This window comes from Arachis hypogaea, chromosome 3, assembly GCF_003086295.3.
Source record: "Arachis hypogaea cultivar Tifrunner chromosome 3, arahy.Tifrunner.gnm2.J5K5, whole genome shotgun sequence".
In the NCBI taxonomy this organism is placed as follows: Eukaryota; Viridiplantae; Streptophyta; class Magnoliopsida; order Fabales; family Fabaceae; genus Arachis; species Arachis hypogaea.
Window position 1 is genome coordinate 32,274,852 of NC_092038.1, and position 22,819 is coordinate 32,297,670.

A 22,819-nucleotide genomic window follows, 5' to 3' on the forward strand; every position below is an offset into this window, starting at 1 on the left:
ATGAGGAAGAAAGGGTTAAAAATGAATCCTTTAAAATGTGCTTTTGGTGTATCGGCTAGAAATTTTTTGGGTTTTGTTGTTCATAAAAAAGGAATTTCCATTGACAAAAATAAGGCAGATGCGATATTGGCATTGTGTGCACTAAAATCAAAGAAAGAAGTGCAATCTTTTTTAGGTAAGGCGAATTATCTTCAAAGGTTCATTTCGAATCTTTCAGATCAAACTCGAGTGTTTGCACCTTTAGTGAAATCGAAGAATGACTCACAGTTTGAATGGACAAGGGAGCATCAATTAGCGTTCGATTCGATTAAGGCTTATTTGTCTAAGGCTCCGATTATGGCGAGTATTCGTCCATATGAGCCTTTGAAATTATATATTGCAGCATCTGAGAGCATAATTGGGTGTATGTTAGCCCAAGATGATGAAAACGGGCATCAACGAGTTGTTTATTACCTTAGTCAAGTTTTAACTAATATCGAAACAAGGTATTCCCTGCTAGAGAAATTGTGTTTGTCTCTATATTATGCCTGTATGAAGTTGAGATGTTAAATGGTGGCTAAATTGATAAAAGATATTGCACAAACCGATCTTATTAAATATATGTTAAGTTTTCCAATGTTGTGGGGGTGATTACGAAAATGGATGTTGGCATTAATAGAGTTTGATTTACAATATGTCCCAGCCAAGGCTGTAAAAAGTCAGGTCATTGTAGATTTTCTTGTAGACAATTCGAAAGATCTGAATGACCAGGGGACAAATGTGATCAATGTGGATGTCGATTGAAGTTATATTTTGACGGATCGAAGCATAAAGACGGTGCAGGGATTGGTATTCTTATTATTTCACCAGAAGGGATTCCATCAGAATTTTCATTTAAATTAAAATATCCTTGCTCAGATAATGTGGCAGAGTATGAAGCTTTGATTTTGGGTCTCGAGATACTAATTAGTAAAGGGGCTTTGGAAGTTCAAATATTTGGAGATTCTCGGTTAGTTTTAAAGCAGTTATCAAAGGAGTTTAAATGCAATAATGAGAAGTTGCAGACATGTTTAACTACTGCTTGGGAATTGTTGACTTCTTTTCAAAAAATTTCTTTGGTTCATATACCCAGGATTCATAATGAAATTGCTAATGAATTAGCCTATATCGCTTCGAAGTATAAAATCGGGCTAGAAACACCTAAAAATTGTCTGGTATCCGTCAAATATTAGTGCCTGCAATTGAAAGAGAAGTTTTGTGTATAGATAAATGGGAGGATTCTGACTGGAGAAATCCTATCGCTCAGTATTTAAAAGATCCCAGTATTTCAGTCGATAGAAAGGTAAAATTGCAAGCAATAAATTTTGTCTTGAGGCTGATGAGTTGTATAAGAAAGGGATTGATGGGAGTTTGTCGAGATGTTTCGGCCAAGAGGATCAGAACATTGCTTTGGGTGAGGTCCGTAATGGGATATGTGGTGCCCATCAAGCTGGAAAGAAGATGAAGTGGGTGTTATATCGTAATCATGTGTATTGGCCATCTATGATAAAAGATTGTATAGATTATGCAAAGGTATGTCAAAAATGTCAGAAACATGATTGGATACAATAGATCCCAGCGTCTGAATTGCATTCGATAATAAAACCATGGCCGTTTAGAGGATGGGCGATAGATTTGATTGGGCTAATTCATCATCCTTCATCAAAACAACATAAGTTTATCTTGGTAGCAATTGATTATTTCACAAAATGGGTTGAAGCAGTTCCCCTAATAGAAGTTAGTCAAGGTGAAACAATAGATTTTATCGAGGAACATATTATTCATTGATTTGGAATTCCTCAAACATTAAGTACTGATCAAGGAACGATGTTTACTGGTCAGTGAATTAAAAATTTTGCAGCCTTAAGAAGTATCAATATGGTTACTTCAACTCCTTATTACGCTCAGGCTAATGGGCAAGTAGAGGCAGCAAATAAGATCTTGATAAGTTTGATAAAAAAGCACATCGGAAATAAGCCTCGAACATGGCATGAGACTTTAAGTCAAGTACTATGGGCTTATCGAAATTCACCAAGGGGGTCAGCAAATACATCACCCTATAAATTAGTTTATGGCCATGATGGAGTGCTACCATTAGAAATAAATTTTAATACTTTAAGAGTATCAAAACAGAATGATTTGCCAGTTGATGATTATTGGAATGCAATGTTTGATGAGTTAAATGAATTAGACTCAGAACGAATCCTGGCACTCGATAATATGATTCGACAAAAAGAAAGTATTGCTCAAAGTTATAATCGTCGAATCAAGGAGAAATCTTTTAATATAGGCAAGTTGGTTTTAAAAGTCATTTTGCCGATGGAAAAGAAATCAAAATTTCTTGGCACATGGTCCCATACTTGGGAAGGCCCATTTCAAGTGGTAGGGATATATTCTGAAAATGCATATCAGATTAAGGATATCGAGTCGGGAATGATAATTGATTCGATTAATGGAAAGTACTTGAAGTAATACTACTGTTGGCTAAATTAAAGTCAAATATGCATAAGTAAAAATTTTAATTATTACAAAACAGAGAAGTCTAATGTAAAGAACTTCAAGATGCCAAAAGTCTTGTCAAGTCTGAATGCAGCTTTGCCCTTTTATTATCCAGAGTTAAAAGTGCTTCTTGAATTTGTTGAATTGGACTTTCTCGAGTTGATTTTCGTATTCCTCTCGTTTAATCTCAATCGAAACAAGTTCTTGGATAAGATGTTCTTGTTCTTGTTGGGCAGTAGTTAGAGGTTTGGCTATATCAGATGGTCTCTGGCGTATCTTGGCAAGCTTTTCATTGATCTGGGCTAATCCTGCTTCAAGTTTTGCTTCTTCTTTGTCATAGAAGGCTTGAATGGAAATAGCATGAGAAATTCTCAGATTGAATTCTGCACGAGAAGCTTGGGTAGATTGGAGGGATGCAATACAACCTTCTATATTAGTTTTGATTTTAGCTTCCTTGTTCTCAGTGTCCTAGAGTTGAAATTGAAAAGCTACACTGTCAATGGCAAGTTGTTTAAATTCTTGGATTGGAGCAGAATGTGGAATGTTAGGTGGAAGTTCAAAGGTAGAATTTAAAAGATCAGACAGTAATTGCTTAAGAATTGTATCATTAACCCATGCAATAGGTGGATGATCCAAGAGTTTGATGAGTGACCGCAGTTATTCTCGAGTATCAACACTTAATTCAAATGAACATTTGATGTAGAAGGTTGTGGGAGTGTTGGAACAGGTACAGGTACTTCGTCCTCTTAGATAACTTGATTCAGAACAAAAATCAAATTGGCCAAAGTAGCACTTGTGGGAGTGGTAGAAGTGCCCAAGTTTCCAATCCCTTGTCCAGGAGGAGTTTGGAATTCAGCCTGCTGAGGAGGGCTAGAGAATCCTTGAAGAGTTTCTAAAACCCTGGATTGAGGAGAATCTGAATTACTAGTCTCAACAATTCGAGAGATAAAATCAGAATCTGGAGCCACCTGGTTCTCAACGAAGAGTGCAGCTTGGTTGTTTGGAGAAGTTGACTCAAGTATCTAAGTTTATGTTGGAGAATGCTGTGAGGGATCTTTTGTCATATCAACCACTGGTGTCACATGACGAGGTGGAAAAACAGTCTGAAGTGGCTAAGTGGATTCTGTAATTTAGATCGAGTCATGGAATATGGAGTGTCCTTGGTTATGATGTTGTTGTAGAATTGGCTTATTCGGTACCGGAGGAGACTTGATTAAATGAGAAGCAGTAGTAGGCTGATATAAAAGGTACATGATTATAAGTTAAGGCTTATTTTAATTCAAAGGAAACACAGATAGAAATTATGGTGTTACCTGAATAAGTCTTGGTCTCCAAATTAGTTTAGAACCAGGGTCTGAATCGGCTGTATCCTCTGATTGAGAGGAAGCTGCGTGGGTATCCTTAATGGCTAGTTCACCTTCCTTAGAGCTTTCACTTGATGTTTGTAGCCGTAACTGATAAAAGCTCAAAATTAAGAGTGAATAAGTAAATGTAATTTTCAGAATATTTCAAGTTTAAAAAATGAAGAATGAGTAGAAATGGTTACCCTTCTAGAGGTTCTTGTAGGAGTTCTTCGACTTTTGTGTGGTGGTTGTCGAGATGTGTCAGCCTTTCTTTTGTGGGTTCTTTTTGGGGAACTTTCCACAGTGGGAGCTGTTCGAATAGCAGATTACTAGATGTCTTCCAAGGTACGAGTATACTTTGAGTAGTAAGTAGCCCACCATTCAAAGCATGATTTGGTAATATAAGAACTGCGATCATAGATCAGGAAATTGAAATGCTCCCTGCGTTGCTGGTTCTTTAAGAGGCAAGAGTTGAAGTCTTCTTGAGAAGTTAAAGTGATGTGGCAGAATGGGTTACCATTTCGAGGCAGTGGCGTTGGGATTGCTTGAGAAAATTCGAGTTGCATGGCTGATAAATGAGGAGCATACATGCTTACTTTAAATCTTTTCTTTTTATGTTGGGGCAGCCCTGTAGTAATTACTTGGACAGTTAACAAGTTTGCCCAATTCCTGTTTGCAAGTTCATTTTCCTCGTTGCTGTTGGGGAAAAGCAAACGGCCAGGCCATGCCGGACCACAATTTCGACGCATAAAAGGAGCAAAATTGAGGTTGTCATTGTCAAAGTCTTTACAAGAATGAAAGAGAGAAAAGACAGTCTGAAATCGGTCTTCATCCGATTGTATGTCAGGAAAATTGGGTTTATAATCAGCCAATCGAAAGCCTTCGATATGCTGTTTATCAGTACTACCACTCCCAGGTTTGATCATAAATTTTTCGAAAATGGCATTAAACCATAGTTGGAGAAGCCAAAGAGGGTCTCCTGTACTAATAATACTATTTTCTCGGAGACAATGAACAAATTGACCATGTTCTTCGAAAATGTGCCCAAGAAGAAGTTTTGCCAAATTAAGAACTTTCCCTTCATGAAGCAGAGCAGCTAAGGGAAGAAAAAGCTTTGACATTTGAATGCTTTGAGAGCATAAGAGGATTGCATTTAGCCAATAAAATAAAAATACGACATGCTCATTGTCGGTAACATCGGTGCCCTCTGCACCCATGTTATGAGAATTGAAATCACTATAAGAATTTGTTAGGGTAACATTGTACTGGCGTTCAGGCTGCATATCAGGAGTACAGTCTGGAGGATTTATTGGAAGCCCTATGATAGCGTCTACGTCCAGTAAAGACATTTCGATCATTCCACAAGGAAGGTGAAAATTGTTGGTTGTCTTGTTCCAAAAACAAGTCACAGCGCCAATCATCCAAGGGAGCGTTGTAAGTGAGAAATGGGAAAGCCTTAATAGTTCATGTATTCCTAAAGCCCCCTAGGTAGCATTTCTTGAGGGTTCAAGGCGTAGATACCAGGCTGTGAAGTCGAATCCTCGAGGGTTAATCTTTGGATTATTCATGAAGGGTTTTTTATTAATGAAGAAGGAGATGTTGAGAGTTTGGTTAATCAACAGATGTTCCCCTTCAGCACTAGGGAAGAAAGGAAGTCTCTTGTTTGCCTTCTCTAGGGATTCAATTGGTCCGAGGAAACAATGAGTGTCTGTGCCCACTGTGAAAAGGATTAAGATTTGAGTGTCATTAATTTGAAGTTGAGTATCATCAATGACTTCATCATTGACTTGGTTTAATATACGAAGGGCTGGTGGAGCTGGTGGTGCTATTGCATGACCTTTACCTTTGTCTTGGGCAACGGCATGGAAAGAGGAAGCGGCCATTGGAGAATGAAGGAAAAGGGAACGAAAGGTTAAAAATTATGTAAGGAGAATTCGTGTAAGAGGGATCCAGAGAACAATGAGTTCAGGAAAAATTTGAACAAAGGTAAGATTGATGAATTTAAAGTGTTATTGTAGCTGTTACTATAGAGGGAATGCGAATAGAGGTAACTTCGTAAAGAAGATGAAGTAGAAGAAAGAGAAAGCGTGAGTCTCGAGAAATGTGTCGAGTGGGTCAGTATTAATGGGAAGTTAAATGGTAATTATTACTGATTTAAAAACTGAAAATTTGATTTTGGATTAAGTGTTTTATCTTCCAATAATGTTATCGAAGGCAAACACATTAATCTAAGGGAGCAATTTGTTTATTGAAAAATATTTTCGATGAAGAAAAATTGTTCGAAGGAATAAGCAGTTTTTGAAAAGACACACGTGCAAGCATTAGATGGGGATTCTCTATGCGGATTCGATTTCAAGGCCTTTCGATAAATCGAACAAGTCAAATCGAATAAGAAATTCGAGTCAGATAATCAAAATCAGTTATTCGAATAAGAGACTCGAGTAATTATGGTAGTGAAGAATTTAGAGGCTTTTATCACGCGAGGAAATCATGGGAAATGTTTAAGCGGGAACGGTTATCAAGGAGAATACATTCAAAGTTGTAATTTTGTAATTAATTGTAGGAAAAATAGACAAAAGTACACCTGAATTTTCACACGGAGTACAGATGTACTCCTCAATTTTTTAATGAGTCATTTGCACACATGAATATAAAATTCCATTGTCAATTCTACCCTTCTGTGACCTGAGTAAATTTTTCGGTGGTGGTGGAGGCCAGGTGGCACGGTATTGTATGATGTGGCCAATTTGAGGTGACACTGTGGAAAATAAAAATATTTATTATGAAATTTGTTGATTTTTTTTTAAAAAAAAGAAAAAGTTTTACAAGTCTCTTCATTATCTTCGTTTTCATATTTCAGTGTTGAATGAAAACATGCCCTAGCAGAGAGTAAGCATAGTGAATTTCTGAGCACTTCGCAGTTCATCATTTGCGTTACATTCTGAAGGCAAAAGCGGTAGGGCAAGAAGCGTGGAAGTCCAAACGCAAACTTGTGCGAAGGAGGAGAGTTCAGAATCAGACGCGATCAAAAGGTAATGCTTCCGTCCTTCACATGTATCTGTGTTATGATATGAAAATGCATCAATTTAGTTATTCTATAATTTGATAGAGGAATTTTTGATAAACAGATGGCAAATCATATAACCTTTGTGTATCATCACAAGGGAAGATTTGAGAGAAATATGAATGGGGTTCTAAAATATGTTGGAGGGGAGGTTACTGTAATTCCTAGGGTGAATGTGGAAATTCTAAATACATTTTTTATGGTGGGGTTATTTAAGGATTTGGGGTATGTCTTGTTTAAAGATGTTTACTGGGCTGAGAATGAGGTATCGAATGGTTTGCATTTAATTAGGCTTGATAGTGATGTAGTCCGAATGTATGAATTTGGTATTCAGAATGGAAGAATATGCCATGTTTATTGGGATCATATTGTTGATTTACCTGAGGAAGTTGAAGTGGTAGACGTTGTAGATGATGAGCCATGTCCAACTACAGATACCGTTGAACAATGTACACCACAAGAAACGCCAAGAAGAAGAAGTAAGATGGCAATCCACAAAAAGCCTACCCCGAAAAAGTTATATGTTAAGAAGGCCAATAAGGAAAACGAAATCAACCAAAGTTGCAATGAAACTTAGAACCCAGCATCTCTCAATCCTTCTCCTACAACCCAACCAATGTCACATTCCGAAATCCCAAACGTCAACCGAAACACGACCCAGCAGCAAAGTGAAGCAAAAGTCCCACCTCCTAATAATTCACAGTAAGAAGGTCAGAATGAAGTGCCCGCCCAACAATCTAAGAACAGTCAGAAGAATAGAAGAGCATCGTATAAGAGGCCAGCACCGACTGGTAAAAAGTTTGTTCAAGGAGGAAGGAATGAGGCACCAAAGATATTTGTTCCTCATGTGGAGCCTGATTCCTCTAATTCAGATGATGATATTGACTCTGACCCTGACTACTATCAGTATGAATCTGAAGATTTACACAGTCCAATGTCATCCGATTGTGAAGATGATTATGATAGTGAACAAGGTGTGTGGCCTCAGGGAAATCCAACAACACTATTTGGCCAAGTTCATCTGGAGCTTGGGATGGAGTTTGCTACCATGGATGAGTTTAAGAGATCCGTGAGGAAGTACAATATTCAAATAGGAAAAAGCATCAAGCTCAGTAGGGTTGAGCCAACCAAATGTAAGGCAATTTGTTGGGATGAGAATTGTCCCTGGAACATTTACTGCTCTAGGTCAAACGAGCCGAGGAGTTATTAGGTGAAGACATTTGTGGATCAGCACGTCTGTGCTAGAAGACATAATAATAAATCTGCAGATAGGGTGTGGGTTACTGAGATGCTAGAAGAAAAAATTAGAGACCAAAGGGAAATCACTTGTGCGGAGGCCGAAACTTGGTTTAAAAAAGAGTTTAATGTAGCAATTAATTATAAGAAGATCCAGATAGCCATGAAAAAGGCAAGGGAAAATATGGAAGGATCGGAGAGAGAACAATATGCTGAGTTGAGAGACTATCTTAACCAAATACTACTGTCAAATCCAGGCTCAACAGTGCACTTGGATACCACCCCAATGCTTGACTCGTTGCCCTTATTCAAGAGAGTCTACATTTCTTTTGAGGCATGTAAGAAGCGTTTGTCTTAGGGTGTAGACCTTTCATTGGCCTTGATGGCACATTCTTAAAGGGCTTCTATGGAGGACAGCTACTCACTGCAATAGGTCAAGATGCGAACAACCAGATTTTCCCAATTGCTTATGCCGTGGTGGATTCAGAAACTAGAGATAACTGGAAATGGTTCTTGGAGCAAGTGTTAGGGTTCAGCCAATGGTCAGCTCTGAGACAATGAATGCTGCAAGTTCTTCTTTGAGAGAAAGGTTCCAGCAATTTATGCCCACACCAGGCCTGACCCGACAACCCATGAGTGGCCCAAATGCAAGTAGTCCAAGTGCAAAATGTGGTCCAGCTGCTAAAAATGTTCCAAGTGCAAAAGTGGTAAAAGGTGGCTCAGGTGCAAAGGGTGTAACCAGTACACAACCAATAGGTGGAAAAAAAATCAGCAAGTAGAACTGGAACACTGGCTGCAACTCAAATTTAGTTCCTTTGGACAAAGAAGTTTTTTGGCTTTGGTATTCTCATTTGGACCTGTAGATTTCTGATTGGAGTTTAAAAAACTGTTGTTATCATTTAGGGCTATATTTATGGTATTGTAATTTAAACATGTACTCCTGTAGTTTGGATTTAGCTGATTAATATTTTGATGTAGACATCTGTTTTGATGCCTATAGGCATAGACATGTTTGCTATTTTGCAAGGTGAAATTGTAGTTTGCTGTTTAAGCCTCTGGCTTCATGACTTGTGTTTTAATTTTTTGTTAATGATAGATTATCATAGTTATGCTTACTTATTGTTCATAATGAATTAGATCTTCAGTTTGTTTTGTTGCACGGAATTGTACTAGAAATAAAATTGAACCAACCATTTGTATTAATAACCTTGAAAAAATCCTTTGTATTCAAATATTAGTGAAAATGAAATTGACAACACAACCTTCTACTTAGAGGGAATTACAACTACTGATTAAATGTCTTAATGAACAAACACAGAATACATATACTTATCCCTAAGCATACATACTGCATCCATTTTCTAATGTTCTGTAAGGTAGCGTTTGGTGGAGAGACAGAGACAGAAAGACTGAGACTGAGAGACTGAGACTAAGAGACAGGGATTGAAACAAAATACGGTTTGGTGCAAAATGGGAGACAGGAATTGAAACAAGAACGAAACTCTAATTTAATTTGCACAAAGGGTAAAATTGGAATTAATTAATTGAAATAAAAGTATTTTAGGTATAAAATGTTATTAAAGTTTCAATCTCCATCTCTAAAAATTTCAGTCTCCTGTGTCCCTACTTTTTGGAGATACTGAAATACTGAAATTTTGGAGACAGAGACAGAAATTTTAGTACCAGTCTCTGAACTAACAAACACGATACTGAGTCTCAGTCTCTCAGTCTCTGTCTCAGTACCTGAAAACAAACGCTACCTAACTCTTGATTAATCCCATCAATTGTCTGCAACATCTTCATTTCTTCTTCTACCTTCCAGTTGCTTTCTTCTCCAAACCTCCATTTGCTTTCTTCACTCTGCTCCTGAATTTCGCAATCTCTTCCAGCATCAACAACTTCATCAGCCCAAATGAAATAGTCACACCTCAATTCAACCTTCTGCATCATGAATTCGACGACAATTTTAACCATTTTGCAGAAAATTAACATTTGTCATCATAAAAAAAATCAGAATTCACATACCTCCCATAATGGACAACGAAGAAACAATCTTCCAGGGTTCCACTCTGTAGCAGACTCAAGCATCACTGCGTCAAGTCCATGCAGGCACTTGCCATTGTTGTAGTCAAACTTTTTCTTCTTCCTATTTTTTGGCGGAAAAGACGAGCCACCGCAACCACTGGCACAAGCATGAGGTATATTCTTCCTTCATTGAAACTGTGACATTTTCATACATTAGAGTTTACAAACCCTTGTTACAACAGAAAGAACGAAGATGTACAAAAGAAAATGAAGAGGGTGAAGGAAGAATTTTTTTTTCCACCCTGTGAGAGGGTTCATATGATTCGAAGAAACTAGAGAAGGAAGAGGATGAATAGTGATTTCATTATTCCCTTTTCTTATATTTATTTCAACAAATTTCATAATAAATATTTTTATTTTTCACAGTGTCACCTCAAATTGGCCACATCATACAATACCGTGCCACCTGGCCTCTACCACCGCCGGAAAATTTACTCAGGTCACGGAAGGGTAGAATTGACAACGGAATTTTATATTCATGTGTACAAATGACTCATTAAAAAATTAAGGAGTACATCTGTACTCCGTGTGAAAATCCGGGTGTACTTTTGTCTATTTTTTCTTAATTGTAATTAATTGTCAGTTACCAAAAGTAGATTATAAATACTAGGAAGTTTTAGGGAATAAAGGTTGGATCTTTAACTCAGAAAACACTCAAGCACACTCACATCCTAGGGAATTCCTGAATCTGCAATCGAGTAACTTTTCTGTAGGGTTCCTTCCATCTTTTCATTCTTTCAATTTATCTTTCTGTAAACTTTATTTTTCAAGTAAATTTATTTTCTAAGTATTCTTTATCTTCATTGTTCAATTTACATTTTTGCATTTTAAATTCTCATGTCAAAGTCCTTTGACCAAGTCGAAGGTATTTTACTGCTTTTTTTAATCTCAACTCAAACGTTTTCATTTTCAGTACATTTCTTTTTCGAGAACTTTATTTTTCCATTCGTTTTTTCAATTTATAAAATTTAATTTATCTTTATTCCTAAATCTCATCTAATCGAAGACATTTTGATGCACTTCTAAAAAACTGATACCTGCAAAGAGGAGTAGATTTCGCTCTCAAACCACTAGATATCGAACCACCATCGATTTACTAAAAATCGACAAAAACACAGTATATCAAACATATTTATATTTTATTGTGATCATATATATCTTTTGTTTTGTATTAACCACTAACTAAATGTAATATCAATGAGAATCATAATAACTGGAGTTAAGGCAAGAATTTTGAATTATTTCTAGCATTTCTCCTTATTAACAAAAATGAACTAAGATTGAGGACACCATAATTGATTAATGGTCCTCACGAATGTGTAATACAAAACAATGAGAATGTGTAGTAGAAAATTCTTTTAAGAAAGTACAAAATATGACTATACTTCTAAAACGACCTATGTTAAGACAGCTATGAATTTCCAATGTAATAACTGTTCAAAACTGGAGCCAAAGGACAAGTGAAGGATGCCCACAATTCCCAGTTCCATTTAACGATTAAGCCATCCACTAGTTTGCTTATTGATCAGTCAATTTTCACAGAGGAGTAGATTAGCCTTACGAACCAGAAGCATGCATAGAAACCGATTGTACCGGTGACAACGAAGAAAGCATAGGAAAGAAGCAGCATGTAACCGAAGTAAAGGACTCCAGATACCGGTTTAGTGATCTCAAGTTTTGTGAAGAAATAAAATGCAGCATATAGGAAAAGGTAGAGTGCGGAGGAACCAGAAGTGAGATATGACCTCCACCACCAGAGGTAGTCCTCACTGCATAGCTGGAAGTAGCAAAGAACTATTGTGATCTCAGCACAGGTGATGATGAGGATGACAAAGACGATGAACAAGAAGCCAAAAAGATAGTAAAATTGATGTAGCCAGATAGAAGTGAGGATAAAGAAAAGCTCAATGAAGACTGCACCAAATGGTAGGATGCCTCCAATTAGGATAGAGAAGGCAGGGTTCATGTACCAGGCTTGTTCCGGTATCTGCCTCGCTATCTTGTTGGTCTTTACGGGGTCCTCAATCACTGTCTTCTTGTAGCCGATGTGACCACCCACTATTACCAGTGGTACCGAGATGCCGAACCATAAGAAGACGAGAGCAAACATTGTTCCAAACGGAACTGCCCCGGACGACTTCTGGCCCCAAATTAAAGCATTTAGCACAAAGAATATTGCGAAGGCGATGCCTGGGAACATGAAGGCCGTCTTCAGAGTTATGCTTTTCCATTCCGTCCCCTTGAACAACTTATAAAGCCGCGCCGACGAGTATCCGCCACAGAGCCCCATAAGGGCCCAGAGCAACAGCATTGCTGTCATCAAACCACCTCTGTTTGACGGCGAAAGAAATCCAAGTGCGGCAAATATCATTGTGACAAGAATCATTCCGAAAAACTGAACACCTGTTCCCACATACACACACAGCAAGTCTGAGTTTGATGGAGGCCTGAAAACATCTCCGTGGACTAGCTTCCACCCTGTCTCTTCCTGAGCTTCTTCCTGTGTCTCTAATTGATTGTACTTGGAGATATCGCGGTAAAGCGTCCTCAACATTATCATTGCCACCATTCCGGAAAGGAAAAGTACAATCATTAAAGAATTAATGATCGAAAACCAGTGAATTTGTTCGTCTGCCATCAGAAGATACGAATCCCAGCGAGACGCCCATTTCACGTCGCTTTCCTACAACACCACAAAATCAGCATCACAACTCATCAATTCTCAATTAAACTACCAATTTCCCAACTAACCTGGAACTCAACATCATAAGTAAAGATTATTTCCTTGTTTTCTTCAACCACTTGAGGATCTTCAGATCCAGAAACTAACTTTCTTGCATGCGGATCGCACGTTGTTAAGCGGGTGTTCTCATCAAAATTACCTTCGTATTCATGCCTCACACTGTATTCACACCAGTATCTCAATTTTAACATATGGAACCGTCGATTTAAGAAATTAGCACAAAACTAATACATAACAAATAATGACCTGAAAGGTTTAACCTCAAAGCCTACGATTCTTGACATCTCTGTCACTGGATCTCTGTGATACTTAACCACAAAGGTTAAGTGGTTATGGATAAAGTGCTTTTCGTCTTTGGTCTATCAACATGGTGGAAAAGATGTCAAAATGAATTTTAAACCAAACGAGTAAAATGAAATTCTCATCTAGCTAGCTGCCACTTACTCCAGCATACTGTCCTTTGAGACCGATGAGGAAGCCATGCAGATAAACTAAGGAAGACTCCTGATCAGGCCTTCGTAGAGGAACTACTAAAGGTAGATTGTCCAAAATCCTGAAGCAACACAAAAATAGACCAGCATAAATTTTTGTCAATGGCCTATCTCTATTGTCAAGGAACACACAAAATATAGGATTTTTTTTCTTTATACTCGAAAATGTAGAAATTATTTGTATCTGTCAGCTAACAAACAGGTTTATGATCATTTTTGCTGAATTTGTATTCCAAAGAAAACTTCCAAACACGGCTTAAGCAAACAAGTCTAAAATAATTCATCTATTTCTTACTAAATTTTACTCTCGTGTCATCACTGGTCCATTTAAGTGTATAAGTGAGTATATTGAAATACTGGAACTTATAGGAACTTTTTTGTCACATCGATAACAATAACTAGCACAGACTTTTGCCCCAAAAATAAGAAAACTAGCACGTACATATGGAGGTAAATTTAAGGGCGCTGGTAACTCACATGTTCACACGATATTCATCATCTATCTTTTCCTTGAACTCTGCGGCTGTTTTTGCATTAAGAGTCAGACGGCAAACAATAGTGCACATCTGCGGCTCTCGCATTTTAAACTGAAACAAAGAACCAAATTGTTTCAGCATTTTCTGAACTTTTTGAACACATTAAGGAAAAGGAAGAAGCAAAAAATATGTGCACAAAATTCAGCGAACCTCATAGGGAGAGTTTTCGATGCGGTCACCGCGAAGAACTTCCCCAAGATTCTCAGCACTATCAACAATTTGATTTGGACGACAATAAGGCAGTGAATAATAGGAGTATGGAAGTTGCGTTTTTGTAGAAGTCAATTTGTTCACTTTAACCCTCAAAATGTCACCCTGTCACCAATGAACAACATAAATGCTGTTGGTTTAGGCCATGTCTGGGAAAAATGTACGGTAACTTTATTTCAATATAAGATCTCAGAAAATGAAATACAAAAACAGCTATGCAAAGGAAAATACTTGTCTGAACAATTCCTAAGACTTAGTGTACCATACTCATGAATAAATCATGTTATTCATTAATAAATTAAATTATATCACATGAACTTGAAATTTTCTGTAGTACTCCGTTAAAGAAAAAATCGATCACCACAGTGGGAAAAGAAAGTGTTGAAGCAATCGATCGACTACAATAACTGGAAGATTTCATGCCTACATTATTGAAAAATGGTCGGATCTCTCAACTCTTACGTAAAAGAAAATGTGCCTAACAAGCCACAACAATCGTTTCCAAATTGTAAAGCAAAACAAAGATCTTCCAAGAAAGACGTATAAAGAGGAAAACAAAAGCCACATTAGTGATCTGACGTGAAACTCAACGACAATGAAAGAACATGAAAAAATAAAATAAAACATGGTGAGTGAAAAAGAAGAAAAAAACAATGAAAAAATAAGGACCTTATGGAAATCCTCTGGTGCAACACCAGGAAGGTAAAAACAGGTTCCATGGTGGACATTAACATGGAGCATGAAATACACAGAGATCCATAGCCATAGATGACGTGCAAGATTTCCTTTCGTCGCCATGATTTTCTTTATAAACAACGTATGATCAAGGAAAGAACGCTTCTCTCTCCTCTTCTTCTCGTTAATTCCTCCCACTAGTGTTCCTACTTTGTTCGTTAATTACAGAAATGACGATGTTCTAGCTGTTGGATACATACAAAAATGTGATGGACGACGATTTGTACTGGAGATTGGATCCTACAGCTTCAACGGTGGATTTCAATTATGTCTTCCTATTTGGTAAGAAATCCTCTTCTAAGCTTTTTATGATGAGAAATTATATTTGTATCATTTTCCTTTTCTTTTAACCCCAAGTGTATAAGCTTCTTTGTTTTTAATATTAAAAGAGAAATATTTTACATTTTTTGTTTGTTTTCCTTTCACTTTATATACTAAAAAAGAGTAACAGACAATACATACAAAACGTGTAAATATATACGAAATGGTGAATATAACATTCCTATTATTATGTTGAACTTCTTATTTTCTTTAATAGATGCGGAAGTGTAAGTCTTTAGAACCTGACATCGTAAATAGTAAGGTCCCTTTCTGAAAAAGCATTTCATGATTTGAATTCGATCGACTTTATAGTAAATCTAACTCAAGACTCAATTCACTTCCTCGCTAAGCTAATAACTCACTCTAGATATATACTACTATGTTGCTGATACGTGATCAACTGTTTTGTAGTAGTCAATATAGAACCAACACATAAGAAAATCATACTTTGTTGGCTATATATTAGTCAAAACTTGAAAGACGTACTATTGGCCTCATAAAACTGACAATAAGTTGGTTCTTAAAGTTATATGCAAAGCTCAATTTAATTTTTAAAATTTTAATTGAAAAAAAAAATTTGGTGTAAGGACTGAATTAAAAGGAAAAAAAATATAGAAACCTAATTAAAAATTTCGCGAAACTATAGAGACCAATAGAGTAATTAAACCTTATTCATATTATTAGTCTGTATAACAGCTTTCGTCATAAAGATATTACTGGAGAGATGACATGGACAGTTAAATACCACATTAGACGTCTAATAGCTATATTACGTGGTAATTAAAATTCTTTGCATCAATTTAGTCCCTTGTAAGTGTTTAAATTCTTAATTCCCAATTTCATTTGAAGCCCTTTCTTCTTCATTTCTTACTTCTCTGTTCGTAGACATTTTTATGAAGCTCGTAATAAGTAATGACAGTAAATCTGTTAGGAGCTCCAACAACTAGTACTCTAATGAAGGTTATTCAAGGAGAGCCATTCAAAGCAAAGCAGAGTGATTTTCAAAGTGATGTGGTTGTGGGTGTCAACTCGTTTTAAGATAGTCAGGAACATTTATATATGAATTTAGAGAGATTTTTTAGATGTCCAAACTATAATGTAAGTGTAAGATTATTCTTTTCTTAAATGATGTAATATGTGATTCTTTTTCCATCTTCATGGAATTTATTTATAGAGTGTTGACAAGAGGTGTAGATTGTTTGTTTAGAATTTTAGACATGAAATCTATGAAGAAAGAAAAGGAACAAGTAGAATGATACCTGAAAATGAATCTCAAGAATGGAGGATGATTTTGCTTGAAATATTAGAAGCCTCAAATTTAAAGTTAGGATTTTGAAATTGGAAGGAACTTTAATGGATGCAATAAATTAGTATGAAAATTGTGAAGGCTAGCATAATGTACATTCCGGAAAAACCAGATTTGATAGTTATAGGATTCAAATTGTAAGAATTTTTTGAAGCAATGTATATTGTTTTACCTATTTTGATTTTCAATAAATTAAAATTGCACATGTGTTTCATTTGAATTAAAATTGCCAAGTGTGAGCTAAGATATTGATAATTTGTGAATCCAATAATACAAAATAAAAATATATAATAAATTCAAATAAAGAATGTCAAACCTAAATCCTTCCTAATTTATTAATAAAACATTCATATTAATAGTGAAATTTAAAATATCCATAATGTCAGTGTGATGCAACACACAAACAAAACAAAAGTAACTATTTGAAGAGTAACTAACGAGAAATCTGAAGGATTACCATGTGTTCATCATACGAAGCAGAAGAAAAAAAGAAATTCTAAAGATCTATTTTGTTTTTAAATTTTATGTCAATAATAAGATATAGATCAGATCTAAATACCTGCATGTGTCCGCTAGTAAAAATCACTTTCTCCTTCGATAGTATAAAGGCGCTATACATATCCACACCGAGACCAACCTTTGCTGTCAACTCCTTGACCAATGGACATCTGATCTAAATTGAGAAACCTCTTGCAACTCTTTGCATGCCATAAAAATCTTTTCTAAGAATCAGGCTCAAATACGTTTATGTGTGTAGAGGTAAAGGAATAAAACCCTTGTGTTTTATTCTCATCTCTTTCCTCTGCTCTTGGCATACATATATATAGTATAAGATTTGTTACTAATTTTAAATTTGAATTTCAATTCAAATTTGAATCATATCTTATTATTTTAAACTTGAATCTTTCAAATTTATGAATCATATCATGACAATTTGAAACAGAATCAGTTAGAATATCATCCAAACTTAGAATTCAAATTTAGAAACAGAATAACTAATTATTCTCAAATCTCATTTAATATTCTCAATTATCATACTATTATTATATTTTTGGTGCTAGCAGAGAATATAATAATATTCCATTTGAATTAATATAACTATTTATTTGATCAAATCAAAATAATAATTAAATAATTTTATAGCAAATATTAGAACACTCGTTAGTGTGTGACCCTATAGGTTCATTACTAAGCGGGTAGTTAATTAGTCTTACTAAATTTACTAATCAAGGTTGGCGTCTAGCAACACTCCTCAACAACCCGATAGTATAAAGTAATCTATTTTTACTAAGAACCTGAGAAGAACAAAATATAATTCCTTCCATCTTTCCAACTCTTGGTTAACCCTTAGAGTATGGTTTAATTGTCAAACTCTAACTTGTTACCATTATTATAATGAACTGTGAATGACTTAAGAAACTTATTTCTTCATTCATTCAATCCCCTTAGCCAAGGTTTTATTCATCTTAGTCATTATAATCATAGAGCTCAAACTCTTTACTAAGAGTTGACGGATTCCTTATTGACTAATCATTAATTCTACAAGTATTTAAATTATACCCAATATCCATTCAACTAGCACCCTAGGGTATTAGGTGTCCGGAATCAAAGTATAATAAATACATTGTTAATTATTATGACAGTCGCAGGTCAAAGAAAACTCTATCACCATGTTCATCTTGAGAATATCCTGTGGACAAATATGTGGTAATTATAACCATTAGAAATTCTCAAAGTGAGTCAGTTCCATGGTCATATCTCTATATACACCATCTATATATATAATTTAATAAATAAGATCTATTAATCTTCACCCAATGAAGACTATATATATATATATATATATATATATATATATATATATATATATATATATATATATATATATATATATATATATATATATATATATATATATAAGGCTTCTCTGTTTGTAACAAATTCTGTGCTATTCATTTATCATTCAAGGAAGGAAGAGTATGTTGGAGATTAATGAGATTGATGAGAAGATTCAACTTCAACTTCCACATCATCATCATCTGCTTGGTAAACTGCTTGAGAAATGTTTGAATTATTTTGTAAACCGGAAATATGCATTTCAGAATTTGCTGGTCTCAAAAATTTTGAAAACTGAGATTGAGAAGTCATTGAAAAAGATCTTTTTACTGAAGCAAAATCATTAGATGTTCTTGCTTCAGATCTAGAGGAAAAAGAGTTTCGTCTGTCGAAGAAACTATATATATATTGATCTTTTTAGATTATTAATATCCTTTTTAATAATCCTATGACCAAGAACAATTTAGATCAATTTATAAAAATTTTATCTCTCAATATTACGATCGCTATCACAATAATAAATCTCTAAATTTAATCAAAAACCTTATTATATTAACATTTTAATATGATAACAATAACAAATTATTTAATACATGGTTAATTAGATTGTGGTCATACTCCTTATTCCCAACAAAATTAACATTTTAAAATAATATAAACTTAGAGAAATAAGATAAAAAAAATATATATTATTTTAAAGTAATTAATCTAAAAGTATAATACCCTATTACATATAAAGCATCTAAGTAGATTTATCTAACAGCTCATTTTTTTTCTTGGTAGTTTGAATCTTGAAGTAGGAACAAATTTTATGTCATTAAGTAATTTCAGCGTCATTTGAAAATAAATGAGGTGGATTTGTTATCATTGACATAAATTTGATGTAATTAATTTGGTCATACAAGAGAGTTATAGTAGTTTTGATATTATTTAAGTCATTTCCATGACCTTTTCTTCTTAATTTGGTTTTTCTTTCTATTTGTATTCTTTATTTTAGTAAAAACATCTACAAGTTTATAATAACTTTTGTAGAAACTTTCAATTTCTTCAAGTGTGTTGAAAGTCATCCTAACCTTTGGCACAAAGTATTTATCAATATTACACAAAAACTATAAAAACATAAAAAAGTTATAAGTACGATACCGTTGTAAACTAACAACAATACCAAAATTGTTTATATTCGTAATCAAAGAATATAAAATTTAATTGTCATAAAATTTGCCAATTACAACAAAATACACTACCAAAAAAAAATGTTGAGTATCATCGGATTTACCGTCGAAATTATCATCAGAAATAATCAGATAGTATAAACCTCACCGCTAAATATTTATCGTTGGATTTTTTTTGTCCCATGGTAAATCCGACGGTAATGCCGATGGAAATATATCGTCGGAATATTTCAATGGTAATTCCGACAGTAGTTTTTTATTTTTTTTAAATGATCTTTTCGGTCAATCTATAGTGTATTCTGATAATTAACAATTGAAATAGTACTTCAAACCTGATGTGGAGTACAAAAAATATAAATTACAAATACCAAAATATGGTAACTGAAATATTTGAAACAATGCTAACTACTTTAGAATCACATAATTATGTTTACAGTTACTAAAATATATATTACAAATACAATTAGATTTTTAAAGAAATATATATTATAGAACAATGTTTACGTTAATACTAATCAAATTTATCATCTTCTTCCTTTGGTTCACCATCCTCCTCTTCCGATGTAGTATCCTGACTCGTCTTCCTCTTCTTTGTCACCATCGACCTCGTCTTCTTCTTGAAGATTGTCGTCTTATGGTTGAAGTGCGTCGGCATCTAGTCCAAAGTCAATGATGTCATCATCGATAACAGCAAACTTAAGGTGATGGGCTCACCAGTATCAACCACTGTTCTCGTAGGAGTAGGGTTGTCAATCTAGTAAGGTTGTTGACCCTCTGTCCTATCATCAGACTTGATGCAGCATCTTAACTTAGTCTTAATCATAACCACCCAACTAGACTTGCATGAACCTGGATAAGATAAATAGTATACATGTCGTGCATTTTGAAGTAGAATAAATGGATCGTAGTGGCTATATTTCCTGGTTACATCACTACAAGAAGAACGGAGGATGGCGGCAGTTTTTTTGCCGATTTGAGCCGATTTTAAACCGCTGCAAAACAGAACGCCAGCAGATCAAGAACCACCTTCCTTAAGAGCACGGGGATGGTATTTTGCGGTGGTTTCCAGCAACCGATGGTATAACCGCCGCAATTCATATATTTTACATCGGTTGGACCAACGACGGTTTCGAACTGCCGCTATGTGACAAGGGTGATTTTCTGCATTTTTTAAATTTATTTGTGGTGGTTTTTATCCGCCACAATTTGATAAAATAACTTCAAAATATAAATTTTTGGCGGTTTAGAATGGCTGCAATTTAGCACACGAGTTAAAAAAAATAAGCGGTTTAAATTGTCGCAATCTACCGTGAAATTAAGAAATTAGTAAAATTATATGCTTTTGACCTTTTTTCTTGTCATACTCCTATTTCCTTTTACATAATGATGGATCAAATTTAAGATATTTACCTTATAAAATACACTTAATATTATTAATATACATGCGATGAACTTAACTAATATAAGAAGATAAACATAATAACCAATAACTTATCATAAAATCTAATTACAATGTTTGAGTACAAAATGAATCCATTTGAGCTCATAGGAATATTCACCTTTAAACTAACAATAAAATAATCTTGCATTGATGTATTAATCACTTCGACAAATCAATAAATAAGCTCCTTCTTCATATGCCCCAAACCAACACAATACCATGAAAAATATCACATATTAGTCAATATATACAATGAGAAGATACATTGCATAATGCACAAAGATAGCTCAACGCAAAGCACAAATTGATAACACTACAACAAGATTGCCATTACGATAAGCTTTGATCCAACTACTATCCTTTATTTTATGTTATCATTTTCCTCATCTTAATAAAATTCTTCTTTTATTAAATAATAATATAATAATTCAAATTGCTTAGGTTCATGATAAATATAAGAATATAAGATTAATGCTAGAAGTTAAACCATGTAACAAGGAGATAAAGGTATGTCATCATTAAAAGAAAAAAATATACAAATAAATATTTTTCAATTTGCTCTAACAACCACCTAGTAATACTTTTACCATGTTAAGGACAAAGTATTTCCTTTTTTATATTTTTGGCCTGAGAATAAAGTTTTCTAACTAAACTCATAATCTTATATGCATAATTATTTAGACTTCAACCAGCATATGTGGATTGCTAAATCAACAAGAGTGAAATTAGGATAAAAAGGATAAAGATAGAACAAGAAGATTACCTGATGATGTGTCCTAAGCAACACTTTGCAGTTGGCGTGAATTCTTAGACATGAGATAGGGCTTTGTAAAAAGTTCTCATTCAACTCTTCATCTCTTATTACATTTATCTGTAGACAATAACAAGTATTGATAAGCAAGACCATTGTATGATTATCTTGAAATTCATTCGCGAAGCCACAGACCAACAATAGAAAAGACATCGAATCAGTAACTTAAAACCTCTTCAGGGGTGAGCTAATAATAAAGAAAGGCATTAGTGTTAAAATTTTGGAACTTATTGATGTAATCAATTAAGTTTCAAATTTTTCATCCAAAACCCTTCGGGAAATGAAAAATTAACAACATATTGCACATAAAAGTCATAATCTTGAACTTAACCATTCTCCATCTGTTATATGAGCATGCAAGTAATGTAACATCACCACAGATGGTTAGCCAACTACATGGGCAAATTGATACTTTTAACAAGTGCAATGCAAATTTAAAAAGTTATGTTAAAGCATGCCAGCAGCTAGCTTGAATAATCATCTAATAGAAAACAGTCATATTTGAGACTGGTTGGCAGGTGACATTAGACCAGGACCTAAACTTGTTTCTGCTAGTATAAAGGAAGACTATTCAAACCATGAAGATCAGCAGAGCTATCTGGATTCTTAAGTTAAGAGCAATATCTTAAGCCACCACCTTTCATAATCATGGTATTCTAAATTCAAAACCTAGTATTCACATGTTACTTTCATTACATGGTTCATAATTTCATATTACATCATGTTATTAGTGCTTGGTTGGTTAAACAATTTTCTTATGATTTCACATAACTTCATGAATGCACACCTGTACCATAGAAAGGGAATTGCTGCATTAGCAGGAGCAATAGAAAAGCCCATCATTCCTCCACGCAATTCATTAGGCACATACCCACAGACAAGATTATTAGAACCATTAGATCCACGATTAAGCATATTTATAGGGTGTAGTCTATGGTGGCCACAAGTTTTGGTGTCTATGGTGGCTATGAA

At 34.8% G+C, this 22,819-nt stretch overlaps 2 protein-coding genes across 2 annotated transcripts; one reads left to right on the top strand and one right to left on the bottom strand.

Annotated features, from left to right (window-relative positions):
* Window positions 1-1,896: 1,896 nt before the first annotated feature.
* LOC112775926 (uncharacterized) lies at window positions 1,897-2,490 on the top strand. Its single transcript, XM_025819839.1, has one exon. It carries the CDS (start codon window positions 1,897-1,899, stop codon window positions 2,488-2,490), a length of 594 nt encoding a protein of 197 aa, XP_025675624.1.
* Window positions 2,491-11,559: 9,069 nt separating this feature from the next.
* LOC112790154 (transmembrane 9 superfamily member 10-like) lies at window positions 11,560-15,346 on the bottom strand. The gene is made up of 7 exons (XM_025832415.3): window positions 14,895-15,346; window positions 14,166-14,330; window positions 13,957-14,066; window positions 13,433-13,541; window positions 13,235-13,347; window positions 12,997-13,147; window positions 11,560-12,928 (listed from the first exon to the last, which is right to left on the bottom strand). Exons 1-7 carry the CDS (start codon window positions 15,021-15,023, stop codon window positions 11,771-11,773), a joined length of 1,935 nt encoding a protein of 644 aa, XP_025688200.1. The 5' UTR covers window positions 15,024-15,346; the 3' UTR covers window positions 11,560-11,770.
* Between the last annotated feature and the right edge of the window lie 7,473 nt (window positions 15,347-22,819).

Bases quoted from the DNA above. Each gene is read 5' to 3' on its own strand.
- LOC112790154 (XM_025832415.3), bottom strand. From the start codon at position 15,023: ATGGCGACGAAAGGAAATCTTGCACGTCATCTATGGCTATGGATCTCT. The intron at 14,067-14,165 runs GTTCGCTGAATT...TCTTTGTTTCAG, and splicing joins TCGAAAACTCTCCCTATGAG to TTTAAAATGCGAGAGCCGCA. The intron at 12,929-12,996 runs GTTAGTTGGGAA...GTGGTGTTGTAG, and splicing joins CTTATGATGTTGAGTTCCAG to GAAAGCGACGTGAAATGGGC.
- LOC112775926 (XM_025819839.1), top strand. From the start codon at position 1,897: ATGGTTACTTCAACTCCTTATTACGCTCAGGCTAATGGGCAAGTAGAG.